Source organism: Lineus longissimus, chromosome 13, assembly GCF_910592395.1.
Source record: "Lineus longissimus chromosome 13, tnLinLong1.2, whole genome shotgun sequence".
Lineage (NCBI taxonomy): Eukaryota > Metazoa > Nemertea > Pilidiophora > Heteronemertea > Lineidae > Lineus > Lineus longissimus.
The window spans coordinates 5,801,288-5,814,517 of NC_088320.1; the positions used below are offsets into that span (position 1 = coordinate 5,801,288).

The 13,230-nt window shown below is 40.3% G+C and overlaps 1 protein-coding gene across 2 annotated transcripts in view; it reads left to right on the forward strand.

Annotated features, from left to right (window-relative positions):
* The window catches only part of LOC135497806 (uncharacterized), a 31,459-nt gene that overhangs the window by 12,673 nt on the left and 5,556 nt on the right, over positions 1-13,230 (forward strand). For both annotated transcript variants that reach the window (XR_010448959.1, XM_064787733.1), the window contains exon 3: positions 12,020-12,639. Coding sequence is in view for 1 of the 2 variants with exons in the window: in XM_064787733.1 (XP_064643803.1) it covers positions 12,020-12,639 (620 nt within the window). In the remaining variant the exon portion in view is untranslated. The remainder of the gene's footprint in view (positions 1-12,019; positions 12,640-13,230) is intronic.

The window sequence follows — 13,230 nt, forward strand, 5'->3', positions numbered from 1 at the left end:
AAGAATGAGAATAGAGGAAAAGAAAAAGGTATTGTACTCACAGTTTTGTTTCAGCAGTCTTGAAATGTGTCTTCCTCTTCGTTACAGTGCTAGAGGTTGTCAAGGGGATGGGCACATTGTATTACAGTTTGATGTCTTTGGATTTTAAAGGACTCCTCTGTCGTTTGTTAGTCGACTCCACCGCAGCAGAGTAGTCTTGGTCCTGTGGCCTCTTGTTGCATTCCTTGTTGTTGCTCACCATCCGGCTTACAAGAAAAAACATACAGATGGTAAATGAACCTTGCACAGAACATGAACAGCATGACTTAGAGTTTATTTTGAACGCCAGAAGAAAACTATTATATCACATTGGCTGCTAATCAGTACAACCTGTTAATTTACACCAGGGTTTTCAGTTTCGGAGAAGCGCAGGTTTTTGGTCCAGGGCAGTCGGCATCAGCATGCTAGCACGTACCGCACTAGTTCTCTGCATGGTATCAATTGGTTCGAGAAACTTTTAACTCAAGGCTGGTTCAGTTCTTTGAGCAAAGAATTGCTTGGTCCAAGTTTAGTTGATGCATCTCATTCAACTCAAAAGTGCAAGTAGTTGTATATTCCACTGTGACCTTTTCAGGGTAACTTTACTTGGTTCTTTTTGAGCCCTTCTAAAAGTGGAACGGACATAAAAAGCCTTTCTCAGGCTGGTTACAGGGGAGGGTGGTGTACCCACCCTGCTTAGGACAATTCTTTCAAAGTGATGATTATTTCGAGAAATTGACGTCAAAAACGCCTTTTCTCTTTCACGGAAGCACCCCTCTCTCTCCGATCCCAGGCTCCGCCCCCGTTTCCTCACCTGATCTCCATGTCCCCAATTACAGAGACCTATACTCTGCACCAACACATTTTTGTCAATGATTTTAAATCCATCATGATTGACCCCCTCTACGCTAATTAGAGTTACATCAACCCATGTCCAGGGGGCTATTGTGTTAACGAAATGATTATTGACCAAACACTTACATGATCGATGGATACGTTAGATTGATCTAGCACTGTTGAGAACAATATTCGAAATATCAATGCGTTCAATAATACGTGTGGTTGTCCCAGTGCGATCGACTTTTCGTGATGGTAACTGGATAATGAAAGACCGATATTGGGGAGCATTTGAAATTTGTCCTGTTGAGTTTTGGTGGTGTTGGTGAGGATTTCAACTCGTGAAATGGACGGGAAAAATTGGTTCTGTGGATTGATGTATGCTTTGGATGGTTGATACATACCGCACTTCGTCGGACGGATTACAAAAAGTTCTGCATCGATCAGTTTGGATACTATGTATAGTCTACATGCACATTGCATGTTCTCGAAAAAAGAATCGATTGCGTGCATGGGCTAGTCCTGATGTAAACCATTAGTTATACATTGTAGCATGAAAGGACATCGGCTAGTGGGACACTATACTATATGTTCACATGGATGGAATATTGGTGATAGGCTACATCTACCTTGTATATCAACGTAGCTACATGTATGGGTCCATAGGGGATCAACATGTTAGGAGTTGACAAGCAGAATGGTGGCTTTAACGTGAGACTCTGTTGTCAGTTTTCTCTTGAAATCTAAAGTGAAATTATTTAGTTCTCAATCTTGTTTTGAAACCTAGGATATGTGAAACCGTTCTCATTCCTATTTTGAAACCTAGGATATGTGAACTCATCTTCTCACACTCACTCACTCCTCGGAATGTCAACTCATTAGTGATCACTTTTGTGAACCTGTCAATGGCCCAGTTCTATTTTCCAATTCAAATTTGATGATTCGTCACTGTTCAATCCCATCTTGCTGCCATGAAGTTTAAGCCTTATCCTTGTAATACAAGATTTAAGAAGTCATAAGATGAACTTTTCATCCATCTGGTTTCTACACTAAGCCGCAAATGGATCACGATGTTCTTGGCCTGTCTGCATGGCAACTGCATTATCCTTCATTGCACTTTACAAAGTTTGGCAGAAGTATCTGGATTCTTTTATGGGTTTTCCATAGCACTCAGGGTCTTGGCAAATGGATGGCCTGTTGCTCGGCAACCATGGTATACAGCAATTCTTCTTCTTCTCTACTGAATTAGTTCTTATATGAGATCCAGCTTTTGGTGGTCTCCTCTGTGACCTTACAGAATCTTTCTTGGGGGGTATTGACGTTTAGAGGTTCAGTTACAGGACGTTGACTGATGTTATGGTTGCAACAAGTGTTGGCAAATGCTTCTTCCTTTTGGCGCTCATGTGGTGTGCAATGACTGTTGGAAAGTGAGGTGACCAGTCCAGGAATAGCATTCCAATTTTCAGTTACAAAAGACATCTTGCAACTTGGTGTGCTTTGAAAGTTCCATTTATTTGGATATACAATTTTGTGGTGTTATCTTAAAACTTGGTACACCGCTGTGCGCAAGTCTCTTGTTCCTATTTTTGAAGTTGCTGGACAGGATGCCAAGAGGACACATGTATGCCGGTTGCTAATATATTGATCATGTCGAATTGGAGCAGTTTGTTAAGTGTATCGACTAGTATATTGGATGATATATTCCAATTGTCGTAATTATGATCATTGGATGTAGTTCGGCAGCTATTCTGATGATTCAGTTCTATTTTGGTTGGCGTCCGAGTGATTTCTACGCAGATGTACTCATTTCATTTTGTGCTGTTCGTTTTATCCGAGAGGATGGTTTTGATCAAATTGATGTTTTCTTCTGACTTGACAGTTATGATGATATCGTGATGATTAAGCAGGGATTCCATCTTCTTGAACGAAGCAGCGATGTTTGCAGCAATCTTTTGGATTACTGGCCGTGGGCAGGTAAAGCTTAAAATAGAAATTCTGGTGATTAATTGTGAGATATTACAACTAACAGTATGGTTCTAATGATAGACTGTCCCCCTGAAATGTTTGGTCAAAGTTTTACAGCTTGTGGTGTTAATTTATAGATGTATAAAGTCTGGTTGGAATCTCTTACATGTTCCATGTCAAAAATGAGGGAGGGGTGGAATTTCATGAAAAATTTATACAACATGATTAAATCTGTTATTGTACTTGAAAATCCTTGACACTTGTCCATTAAAAATGTGTGGAAAAAACCTTTTTTTAAACATCGAAAGCCTCTAGGCATGACCAAAACATTGTCACAACTTGTACCAAGTGATTATGCATTACCATGACAGATAATTGGAAGACAATAGCAAGTGATTAACTAATTATAGTCTAATTAGTAAGTTTATTGGAATACATGTTTCCTGTAATTTCATGGCTCAGTTCCAAAATAATCATCATGCATTTATTGAATTATTGTTTTGTTGTCTGGGTGCTAAAAAACGAAAAACGAAAAGATATAATTCTGGCCTACATGTAGTTGTCTGCAACTTTTGCATATATCTGCACATTTTGCTCCTGTCTAAATATAATGCATGTATGCTGCGCGAGGGGTTGGTATCCTCTATGGTACTGACCAGAAGTAACATCTATACATATTATACACACTTCTGCAGTCTAGGGATTTCCGGATGCAGCTCTGCCTCTGCTGGGCATGGTTATCGTACATCGCTACTTGGATTGATAGTTGAGCTTTGTGCCGCTGAAATGTGCAACTAACACCCTGTAGATTGTCATGTTGTGTGCGAATGATGTTACTTTTGGACAGTTCTGTTATGGACTCATAATCTCCTGACATGCCTTGAACAGTGAAGTGCGTTGATCAACACAAAATATTATTACCCTGAGAAAACAATGAAGGCCATTCATAATAATTGGTTCCCATGAAACAAACCCAACTGCTGGACTAATAAACAAAACAAACACTTAATGAATTAAGGACCGGACCGGCCCAGACAGAGACAGAGGGATTAGGTCAAAGACAATAACTGTATTTCCAAATGGATTGCATATGCTATTGGAACAAATCAAAATAAATTTTTCAGGCTAACTATAAGCATCAGTTCTAGTGGAGGTACGTGGACGACCTTGAAGATCATTGGCCTGACCTTGCTATCATAAACTTCAAACTCATTGACCTTGACCTTGGCCAAGATGTTGCTGTATTCTCTTGGATTTCCTCACCTGTTGGAAATGGCACTGAAAATGTGTTGTCCTCCCTTTGGTAAGATCGTGTATACGTTTCCTATCAAAGCCTTTAAACTCCCGAGTCCAACCTGACATTGACCGGCATACCCCGATTTACGTTCGTTAGATTGTGCCGCACTTCAGATAATATTTTTATTGACAAAAATTGCACCTAACAAGATCGCACTGCTATCATAATGTAGGAGTTATCTCGATAATTCGGGTAATTCTTGTACCTGCTAGAAAGCCTCCTCACCAGGTAGGGACATGGCGGAGAATTCTAAGTCTGATCCATGTCAATTGACTCACATTAGACATAGATTTTGTAGGCAACCTGGTTGACTTTGCATCAGATACTTCAGCCAGCGTGGTAGGTTCATTTCACCTTTTAGAAGGCAGGGACATCTGTACATTGCTGTGTACTTTCTCTTTAGAATATAGAGTTGAGTCTGCCCAAGTTATTGTGAACTTGCTGCTCAGAATAGAAGCTCCAGCGTGGCAAGGATTGCGCTGGAATGTTATCTTTACTCATATAACGTCCGACTGCGATCGAGCTAACGTCAAACGTACCCACATCGGATGTTGGCCGGTAACGTCTTGCTGTACTGAATACTGGGCATAAAGACTTCGATTCTGGATTATTTCGTGTTCCAAGTTCTTAGGAACCCTGGATAGAATTAATAACTAGAACACCAACAACCACACTGAGATCGTTATATTTTGGATATCATATCATTGTATACTGATCTGTTCCCGAGGAAAATTGGGATACTTTCTAATTGTGAGCATTTACGCAGTATGTTGGAATTGTTTTCCCTGGCTACTATATCATCATCATCAACTCCTTGTGGTTTACTTCTCTGGTCAATTTGGGAAGTGTTGTAGAAATATCTTGTTTACATAGCCATGGACATCAATTTAGCTTATATGGACTTCAGTTCGTTTCGCTATTGATGAACTTTGTTTCTTTTTCATTTGAATCCTTATCAAGTAGGCCTATACACAATGGCTGATGTGATCTTCATGCACTTCCCCTCCCCACAATCATGGCTTTAAGTATCTTTAACACTCAATTTGAAGGTTCCTCATTCGGATACCAAATCAATCACGGATATTTTTGACATCCATTCTCTCCATCTTTTAAAACGTCAGTGAAGGATTTTCTGGACCTGAGAATAGCCAAACTCAGTTCAACAGTTGCAAATTCTGTCAAGTTGTTGTGAAACTAACTGGACAGAAACTTTCCTAAACCTGCAACCTCTTTCATCTTTCCTATTCTATTCCTAGTTTTTGACAGACACTAATTCAATCCGGTATTTTTGGCCTCCTCCCTCCAAGATCTCTTGATAACCTTTCTTCCCTGTCAGATAAATTTCTGCTATAGAATGCAATAAATTTGGACCCATTGATATCGTGACTATTTTTGTGAGCGCTCTTTGAAATCGGTGAGAAATCTTAGGATTTTCTGTGTTGGTGAAAATAGACCATCAGAATAATGGATGGAACTGCTCTGATGGTAAATTGGGTGTCACACTGTGTCCTTTGTGAGATTCTGGAACTTGAAACTTGAACAAAAAGGACTGAATCCATTTTTGGATGGTGATAATAGTTTTATTGTTCTTTAGTGCTAATAATATGCAGACATGTGAAAAACCTCTAGACCCTCCATCTTGGTTTGGCATTCTGGTAGCCGAAGTCCTTGGTGTCTGATGAAAATATTTTGCTGATCCTTTGCGTCAGACCAAATACCCCCTGGTAGTTGTGGATATTCTCCTGGAGGTGTTGTTGGAGTCTGGATTGCCTAGGTATTCTTCTCTTGGCTACTGATGTCCTGTTTGGTTCTGGAAAATTGAACTCTGGGGTTAGGGGTCCAACTCCATAAAATCCGGTCTGTTTTCGCAGTGAGAAAGTGCTCCAGGGTGAAGTGCTAATACCTGGCTGTGCCTAAAAGAGTAAAATGAGACTGTGAACTTCGGGAAAAATAACCCCAGGAAAGTTCCGTCCTTCTGTGAATTCTCATTCAAAACTCAGGATTGAATGCTTGTCGAGTGCGGTCCATGCTGTGGTTTGTCTTTCATGAAACGATCATTTGACCAGGGCAGGTCCTTGGTGGACAATAAAGGGTGTCAAAAATACTCTGAAAGTTTTCCTAGTTTTCATGCTCTCTGTACCTGTAGTCCAAACTCTGCAGAACCTTGCTGCAGCTAGACCTGAATGACCACCGTGGATAAAATTTTCAGAGCCTGGAGGTTTAGAATTGGCACTGTGTACATGCAGACTCTCTTGTGATGGAGGACGATTCATGTTGTTATGACCCTAACGCCACAATGTATAAAGTTGTGACATGGATGATAAATAACTGTATTCACCGAAAGACGGTAAAGGTTGGAACAACGTGTAAGTTTGAAATTTGCGATTTCTTTTATATTTTTGTTCCGTTTTATCCATTAGAAGATAGTAGAGTGATTGCAAATGCCACATGTACATTATAGCTACTGTTCTGTCCATAAATAACATTCCTTGTCATGTGCCATATCTCTGGAATGCCACATTTTAGAAACCTGTCTCAAGAGCTACGTAGGGAATATCCACTGTAAGCTCGATTGGATATCGCATGAATTACGGCATGTTACATATATGGTCATAACTTGTGTTGATTTTTTTCATTTGCAGAATCTTTCTTTTATGGTCAGTCCTTGATTGTGACACATGAGTGAATGTATGTGTGTTGGGGAGGGGGCATTTCCTAATTTTGTAATAACACAGTTTTCCTAAAAGTAGAACACGGAAGTTTGCAACACCATCATGTGATGAATTGCTCTTGTTCATTTTCAGCGTTCAGCTATGTTTTCCTGGGGCGTGAGCAACTCGCTAGCAACATTGTTACATGTCTTTATTTGCCCTCAAGCTGTGCATTTTCATTCATGCCTTCTGGCAACAAAATGCTAGATTTTCTCTTTCTGGCAGATTTTTTTCGGCGATACATGTGTACGTGTGTCTGCTTGAGTGCTATGTATTCTTATCTTGCTTTGTAATTTTAAGTTGTGCTGTTTCTCTTTTTCTTTTTGAATGTAGACTAGCTTGGGGCAAGTTTAGCATTGTTGATAGAGAAAAAAACGTGTACTGTACCAGCCAGACCTTTCTCATTGCACGGTGAAGCAGGCCACTCATTTTAATACAGGGTTTGGAAAACAGATATGTAGGTGCAACAATATATATATAGCCCAAAGTTTGCTTCTTTCCAGAATTGACTTGAAGTCCGAACATACAGTTGATTGAACTAAGCCAGTTTTTTCCAAGATCGACTTTGAAATGAAACCAAAATTGATTTATAGAGTCAGTACGAAGAACATTTTCAGAAGGCCGGATTCAGAGATGCAATGATAAAAGACCACTATTTATTGCAGAACCAATAAAAATATCATTTTACACAAAAATCAATGAAGATAACTTGTCCTAGGGAAATTCTTGTTTGCTGCTGATGTTGCATGCCAGCATGGTGTAAAATGTCTTGCAGTATTTTATTCTTTTCTGCTCAGTGAATCTGTAAATAGGTACATTTATGATGCGTTTGGCATGATCCTTTGCATGACAGGGGTACACACTTCTGACCAGGACTGCAGGTGAATTCAAAACTCAAGGTCATCAAGGTGACGTCATTGAGCAGTGGAAGCAAAGCGTACATCCATCATGCTGATATTAGCTTGGGACCGAACTAGCGCAGAATTATCCATTAACAGTCCCACAATGTTTGAACACAATAACGTGAAAGAGTCAAGGTCACAGCTAAATGAGACGTTGAACGCTAAATGATATATCATCAATCATGCTAATGCTAGCTTTGAGCGCAGAGTTATCTGTTTTAACCCCTTCACCAGTTCGTAGGGCATATCATGGAGACACCAATCATCAGTCATCCTGATGCAGGGCCATATAAACTATTTGGTCCTGAGGGAGGGGGGGGGGGGTGGGTGGTGCCAATAGGCAATAGGCTTCCCACTGATTGGCAGGTTCGATTCTGAACAGCCAGCAGCACCAGCAGTACCACTACCACCACTGAACAACCATAGAGTTGGCATGTTTCAAGCACATGCACCTTGTTCAGACACAGCCACTCGGCCTTATACCAATCGCAAAGCCACAGGCCACTTGAATTCCATCCTATCACCTCGTAATGTTGGAATAAACATGCTGCCGGGATAATCGACTGCCTCTTATCTCCCTTGAGGTGAATTTTTGAATTATTCATGCCTTGACCTGTTGATGGCCAGTTACCATGGCAACACAAAGCTGTACATTTCTTTGAATGAGATAACTTGGTCCGCAGATGATAAATCGTTTGAGACTGGTCTTTTCTCGCCATGATTCAGACAAATTCAGGCAGTGGATGGTGCACCAAACATGTACACGTTGCTGACAATGATGTATACATGTACCCCGTCCCCCCCCCCTCCCCCAACATGTGGGTTATGCATGTTGGAAGCTTGCCTCTGATGAGAGTTGACCCTTTATATGTGCAGCGCACATTCATTTTTAGTGGTAAACTAATAAAATTGTATTAATGTGTGAATCTACCTCACCTGTCCAGAATGCATTGTTCAATTGAGAACCTGATCGATCTCAAATAAAACGGTCACACTCCCAATATTTCCCTTTCTAGGAAAATACGATTTGAACACGAGTGCATGGGTCTGGACTGTTTCGGGCGGGTGGCATATGAGCAAATACTGAGTCAGACATTGTTTGAACATTTAATACTGTGGGAGAAATATTGGCCCCAGATTAGTTGAGGATATGAGAGCACCCTAATTTAGATTTCGTTATGGTTGATGACTCTGCAATCTCCTTGCATTTCTTTCTTCTTGTCCAGGACGAGGGTGGCCGAAACTTTCCAGGGCAGGTTCATTCAAAGTGTCAAGTCCGCTAATAAAAAAAATTATCCAGAAATCATCTGGTGCCATTTAAGATAGATTTTTTTTGTACATGTAATTCCTGTCATAACAGGGTTATATTACTAATACAATTGTGACCCCTGTCATAATCGCGATGACATAAAAACTTGTTCAAAGTTATGTGTCCGAGGTCCAGAAAATGTCCAACCCAACGTGAACTTAATTTACTGTGTATGCAGTACAGATGCCTTAAGTTTCTTTGATCTTGTCAGAACTGCTAAATACTTGTGGGGGCTTATCAAATCAGATTATAATAACACAACAATTGATACTCAAATTTGTATGACTTCAGCGTTTAGTTTGCATGTGCGAAACAGCACCGTAAAGTAGGCCTTATGTCAAGTGTCTCGCTAGTAGGCCTAGTACTATACTAGCCAGTCTTCATGGTCAGGCATTGTGTTCACACTAACACAAGACTTCCGTTTATTTCTAATAGGCCTATGCGTACACACACGCTCAGTCTAGCTATGTCAGGCCTTTGCGGAAGGAGGTTGAGAACTTCCTTGAGCAGTTAATGGAGATTTGTAACCTCGTTGGATAACAGAAGGCTTTCAGTGACCAATGATCAACCGTGTCTTAACTTTGGATATTTCCCTGTATCGCATGAAGTAGGAAGGGGAAATTTCTTTGGATTTACTTAAGATTTGACTTCAGACGTTTTCTAACTGGATATTTAGTTTGTGTATTAAAATTCTAATCATACAGGGGTTGAACATTGTCAAAGCATACTTGCTTTTGGATAAAGTGACCTCAGGAGTTTTGAAGAAGGGATTAGTTGTCACATATCCAACTTGATTGATACTTTGGGAATGTGTATTGAAATGAAGTGAATTACATGTACATGTAGATAAATTACTAGAGGAGTACCACTAAATCTAGGAAAGGACGATTTTAGAACGAAAATTGTAAATTTTGTGTTAAGTTGAGGATTTGCATTTGTGTTTGTTACCATGGCTTTATTGACGCCGAGGAGGTCATCGGGCAAAGTTGCGGAGATGATTTCCTTCTTTGAGCACGTTGAGAGTAAGACATGTAAGTAGTTGCACCAAAAGTGCTGAAATTAACTTGGGTACCGCTTGGGTAATAAGGGGAGGGGGAGGTCTCCCTCCCTGTTACCAAGTTGGACCCTGAGGTACAGACCTACCATCTTGTTGCCAGCATTCACCTGAAATGTTTTTGTTTGCACACTAAGGTGATGTTTTTTTCAGACCAGTACTGTACAATTAGAAATAATATCAATTAAAGTGAGTCGGTGCTCTAAGATGATAAAAGTTTGAACCAGAAAGAAATTCGGGCACTGGGTGTTATTTGGTCAACTAGAAAAAAGTTTGAGGGCGTCTTGATCAAACTTTCACGCAAATCTTGCGAGAATTATATTAAAAATGGTGGGTGGAATCCCAAATCTGTCTAAACGGTAACTGGTGATCAATGCCAATTGAATGTTGTTGGCCGACACTACAATAAAATATTCGCATTCTTGAGCGAAGTGTATACACTTGCATACTGTCACAACTATTATGTTACTACATTGTAATTTGCCCGTAGGCCCTTTATTCATTCCTGTTAGTCTATGCGCCTTCGTAATGAGGCCTTTCACTGAAGGCCTTGCAAATTTTCAATATGAGCAGTCAAGCCGGTTTGTCAAAAAAAATGCATTCACATCATAACAAAAACTTCAAAGCATTCTTTAAAAATGATGTGACACTTGAGTGGATTTTGGAGAAAATTTTGGCTAAGTTGTGTATTTCCGGATATCATGTGGTGTGGTATTTTTAATATGGGTCCCACCAAAAATAAATAAGGAATAGTACCGTGCACCAACATTGTGAAATAGTTGTGCCGGTTCCAAAACAACCGCTCGTATCCAGCAATTTAAAAATCAGAAAGTGTTTTTAAATCTTGTAGGCCTACACTTGTAAAAACATTATTAACATCCAATTCCCTAGCTTACTCATGCTTTTACGAGAATGACAAAATCCCATATGCCCCGAGCTGACCATTTTGAGACCAAATAGAGGCCTAGCAAATGTTATAAATGACCCCTGGAACCAATGTGCAAAGCGCTACGTGCTCTCGAATCCAGAAAAAGGCCTAACATATCGTTAGTCCCTATGTGTCCTTTTAAGTCCCTGATTTATTTGGGACTTTTCTATTGACCTGTATAATTATTGTTTATGGACCCTATTTTATGTGTTTGACGTGCTGGCCTTGGATCATTGCTGTTTTTATGTGACCGATACCTGAACTTAGTAAAATACTAATAGTATGGTCCTGAATGTAATGTTTGTATGCTGGGGGGGGGGGGGTTATTTAAAATTCAGGCCATAACATGTCTCGAAAATCATTTAAATTCAGAAGTGGTTGTATTATATTATCTATCTCGCAGATGATCAAATATATGACTCACTCACAGGATATCCTGGCTTAATAAAATAGGTTTTACAGCTCATGATTCAAACATGCATGACCAAGATTATGCTTTTAATTGATGGTAAAACAGACATGAACTGTCTCAAGCCATCTGTAGTCTGTTCATGCCAATAAATAACAATAGCAGACTGTATACTAAACAGATTTTGGGGACTGGGTGTACCTCGTATGTTAATGATAATGATGACGATGGCGATGAGTCTTGATGATGAATCAGGCAATATACATCCACACTTAAAAGTCTCGAGAATGATGAGGGTCACCACCAACTGCCCCACATGGAAAATGTCTTGAAATCGTGCATGTGAACACTGACGAAGCTTATTGTATTACATGTGAAAGTCTTTGACTATTTTCATGTGAGCTGAAAGTGTACACAACAAAGTTTAGAGCTTGACTAATTTGTAGCCGAATGTACATGAACATTTTTCATTTCTCACAAATCTTTTTCGTTTCAGATAAAAAAATATATTTTAGCTAGAAGTTACATAAGCTCTGAGTTTGTTGTTTTCAATATGATTCTTATATCATCTCATTCTTTGTCTTTCCAGGGAGTGAACCCTCCATTGCCAGTGGTAATGGTCACCACTCCAGCTCTGTCTCAAAGCACACCCTGCTTAGCCAGGATAATATTGGCGCCCCCATAGGGCAGAATGCGCACCACCAGAGCAGCTCAGATTCGGAGCTAACGAACATTGCCGCGCAAACGGAAAGAGACGATTCGGGCAAAGTCCAGTCATATGTTCATTTAAGTTGTGCATTAGGCGGATACAATTCTAGTAATAAATATACGACATATTCGCCGGACGATAAGAAGGTCGGAAAAAACAATTCAGCGTCTAGTCTAGTTAAGGGTGATGGGGTTAAGATTGAAGTGAACGGGAAGGTGCCAGAAGTGAATGGGCATGTTTGCGTGCCGGAACAGAACGGTAGCGCGCAGCGCGATTCGGTGATACAGGATGATGATGTGTTTGTCACAGGCACGCAGACGGCCGATCGGACAGTCACGAAACCGCCGCAGAATATGGTGATTTCGCGCCAACCGGTCGCAACGTCGGCGAGTGGCGATGCGGGAAATAGACTGAGTAGCAGTGGTGATAAACACGTTGTGATATCGACGGAACCTGGACATATCCCAGATTCAAATAGTTTGGATAAATCTACAGCAAAGGTAAGAATGTATGGAGGAGTGGGTATCTTTGCCGTTAGGGAATGGCTTCCTCAGAATAATAAATCATGATCGTAGGTCGTAGCGAATGAATGCAGGGCGCTTTACAAAATGAATACAATCAAGAATTGACATGGACTAATTCTTGTAATTTTTGATCGAATGTATTACTGAAATTCTTGTCTTGATCAATGAATGATATTTTCAAGTAAAAATGGTATCAATGAAGTTAGCACACACTGCTCATGTTCAAGGTCAATGTTCAGCATAAGAGGCATGTATGTATAGCACCAGCCAATACATTGAAGTGGAGCACCTACATGCAGCTTGAGCAGCTGTCTATTCCTTCACTATGCACGTACACTGCATGGGCCTACTTTTTGATCACTAGCGCTTTACAGATATTGGTGATAAATACTGCAACAAGAAAAAGCAGGAAGTTGGCCTGAGTTTCATTTACGACTAATTTCCAGCATGTGATTTGAGTTGGTCTCAACAACCCCGATATTACAACAACTCTGGTAATGATGTAGCATCATGCTTTGGGGGGGGAGGGGGGTTGACATCAAGTCTGACCTCGGGCGCACTCGAGGG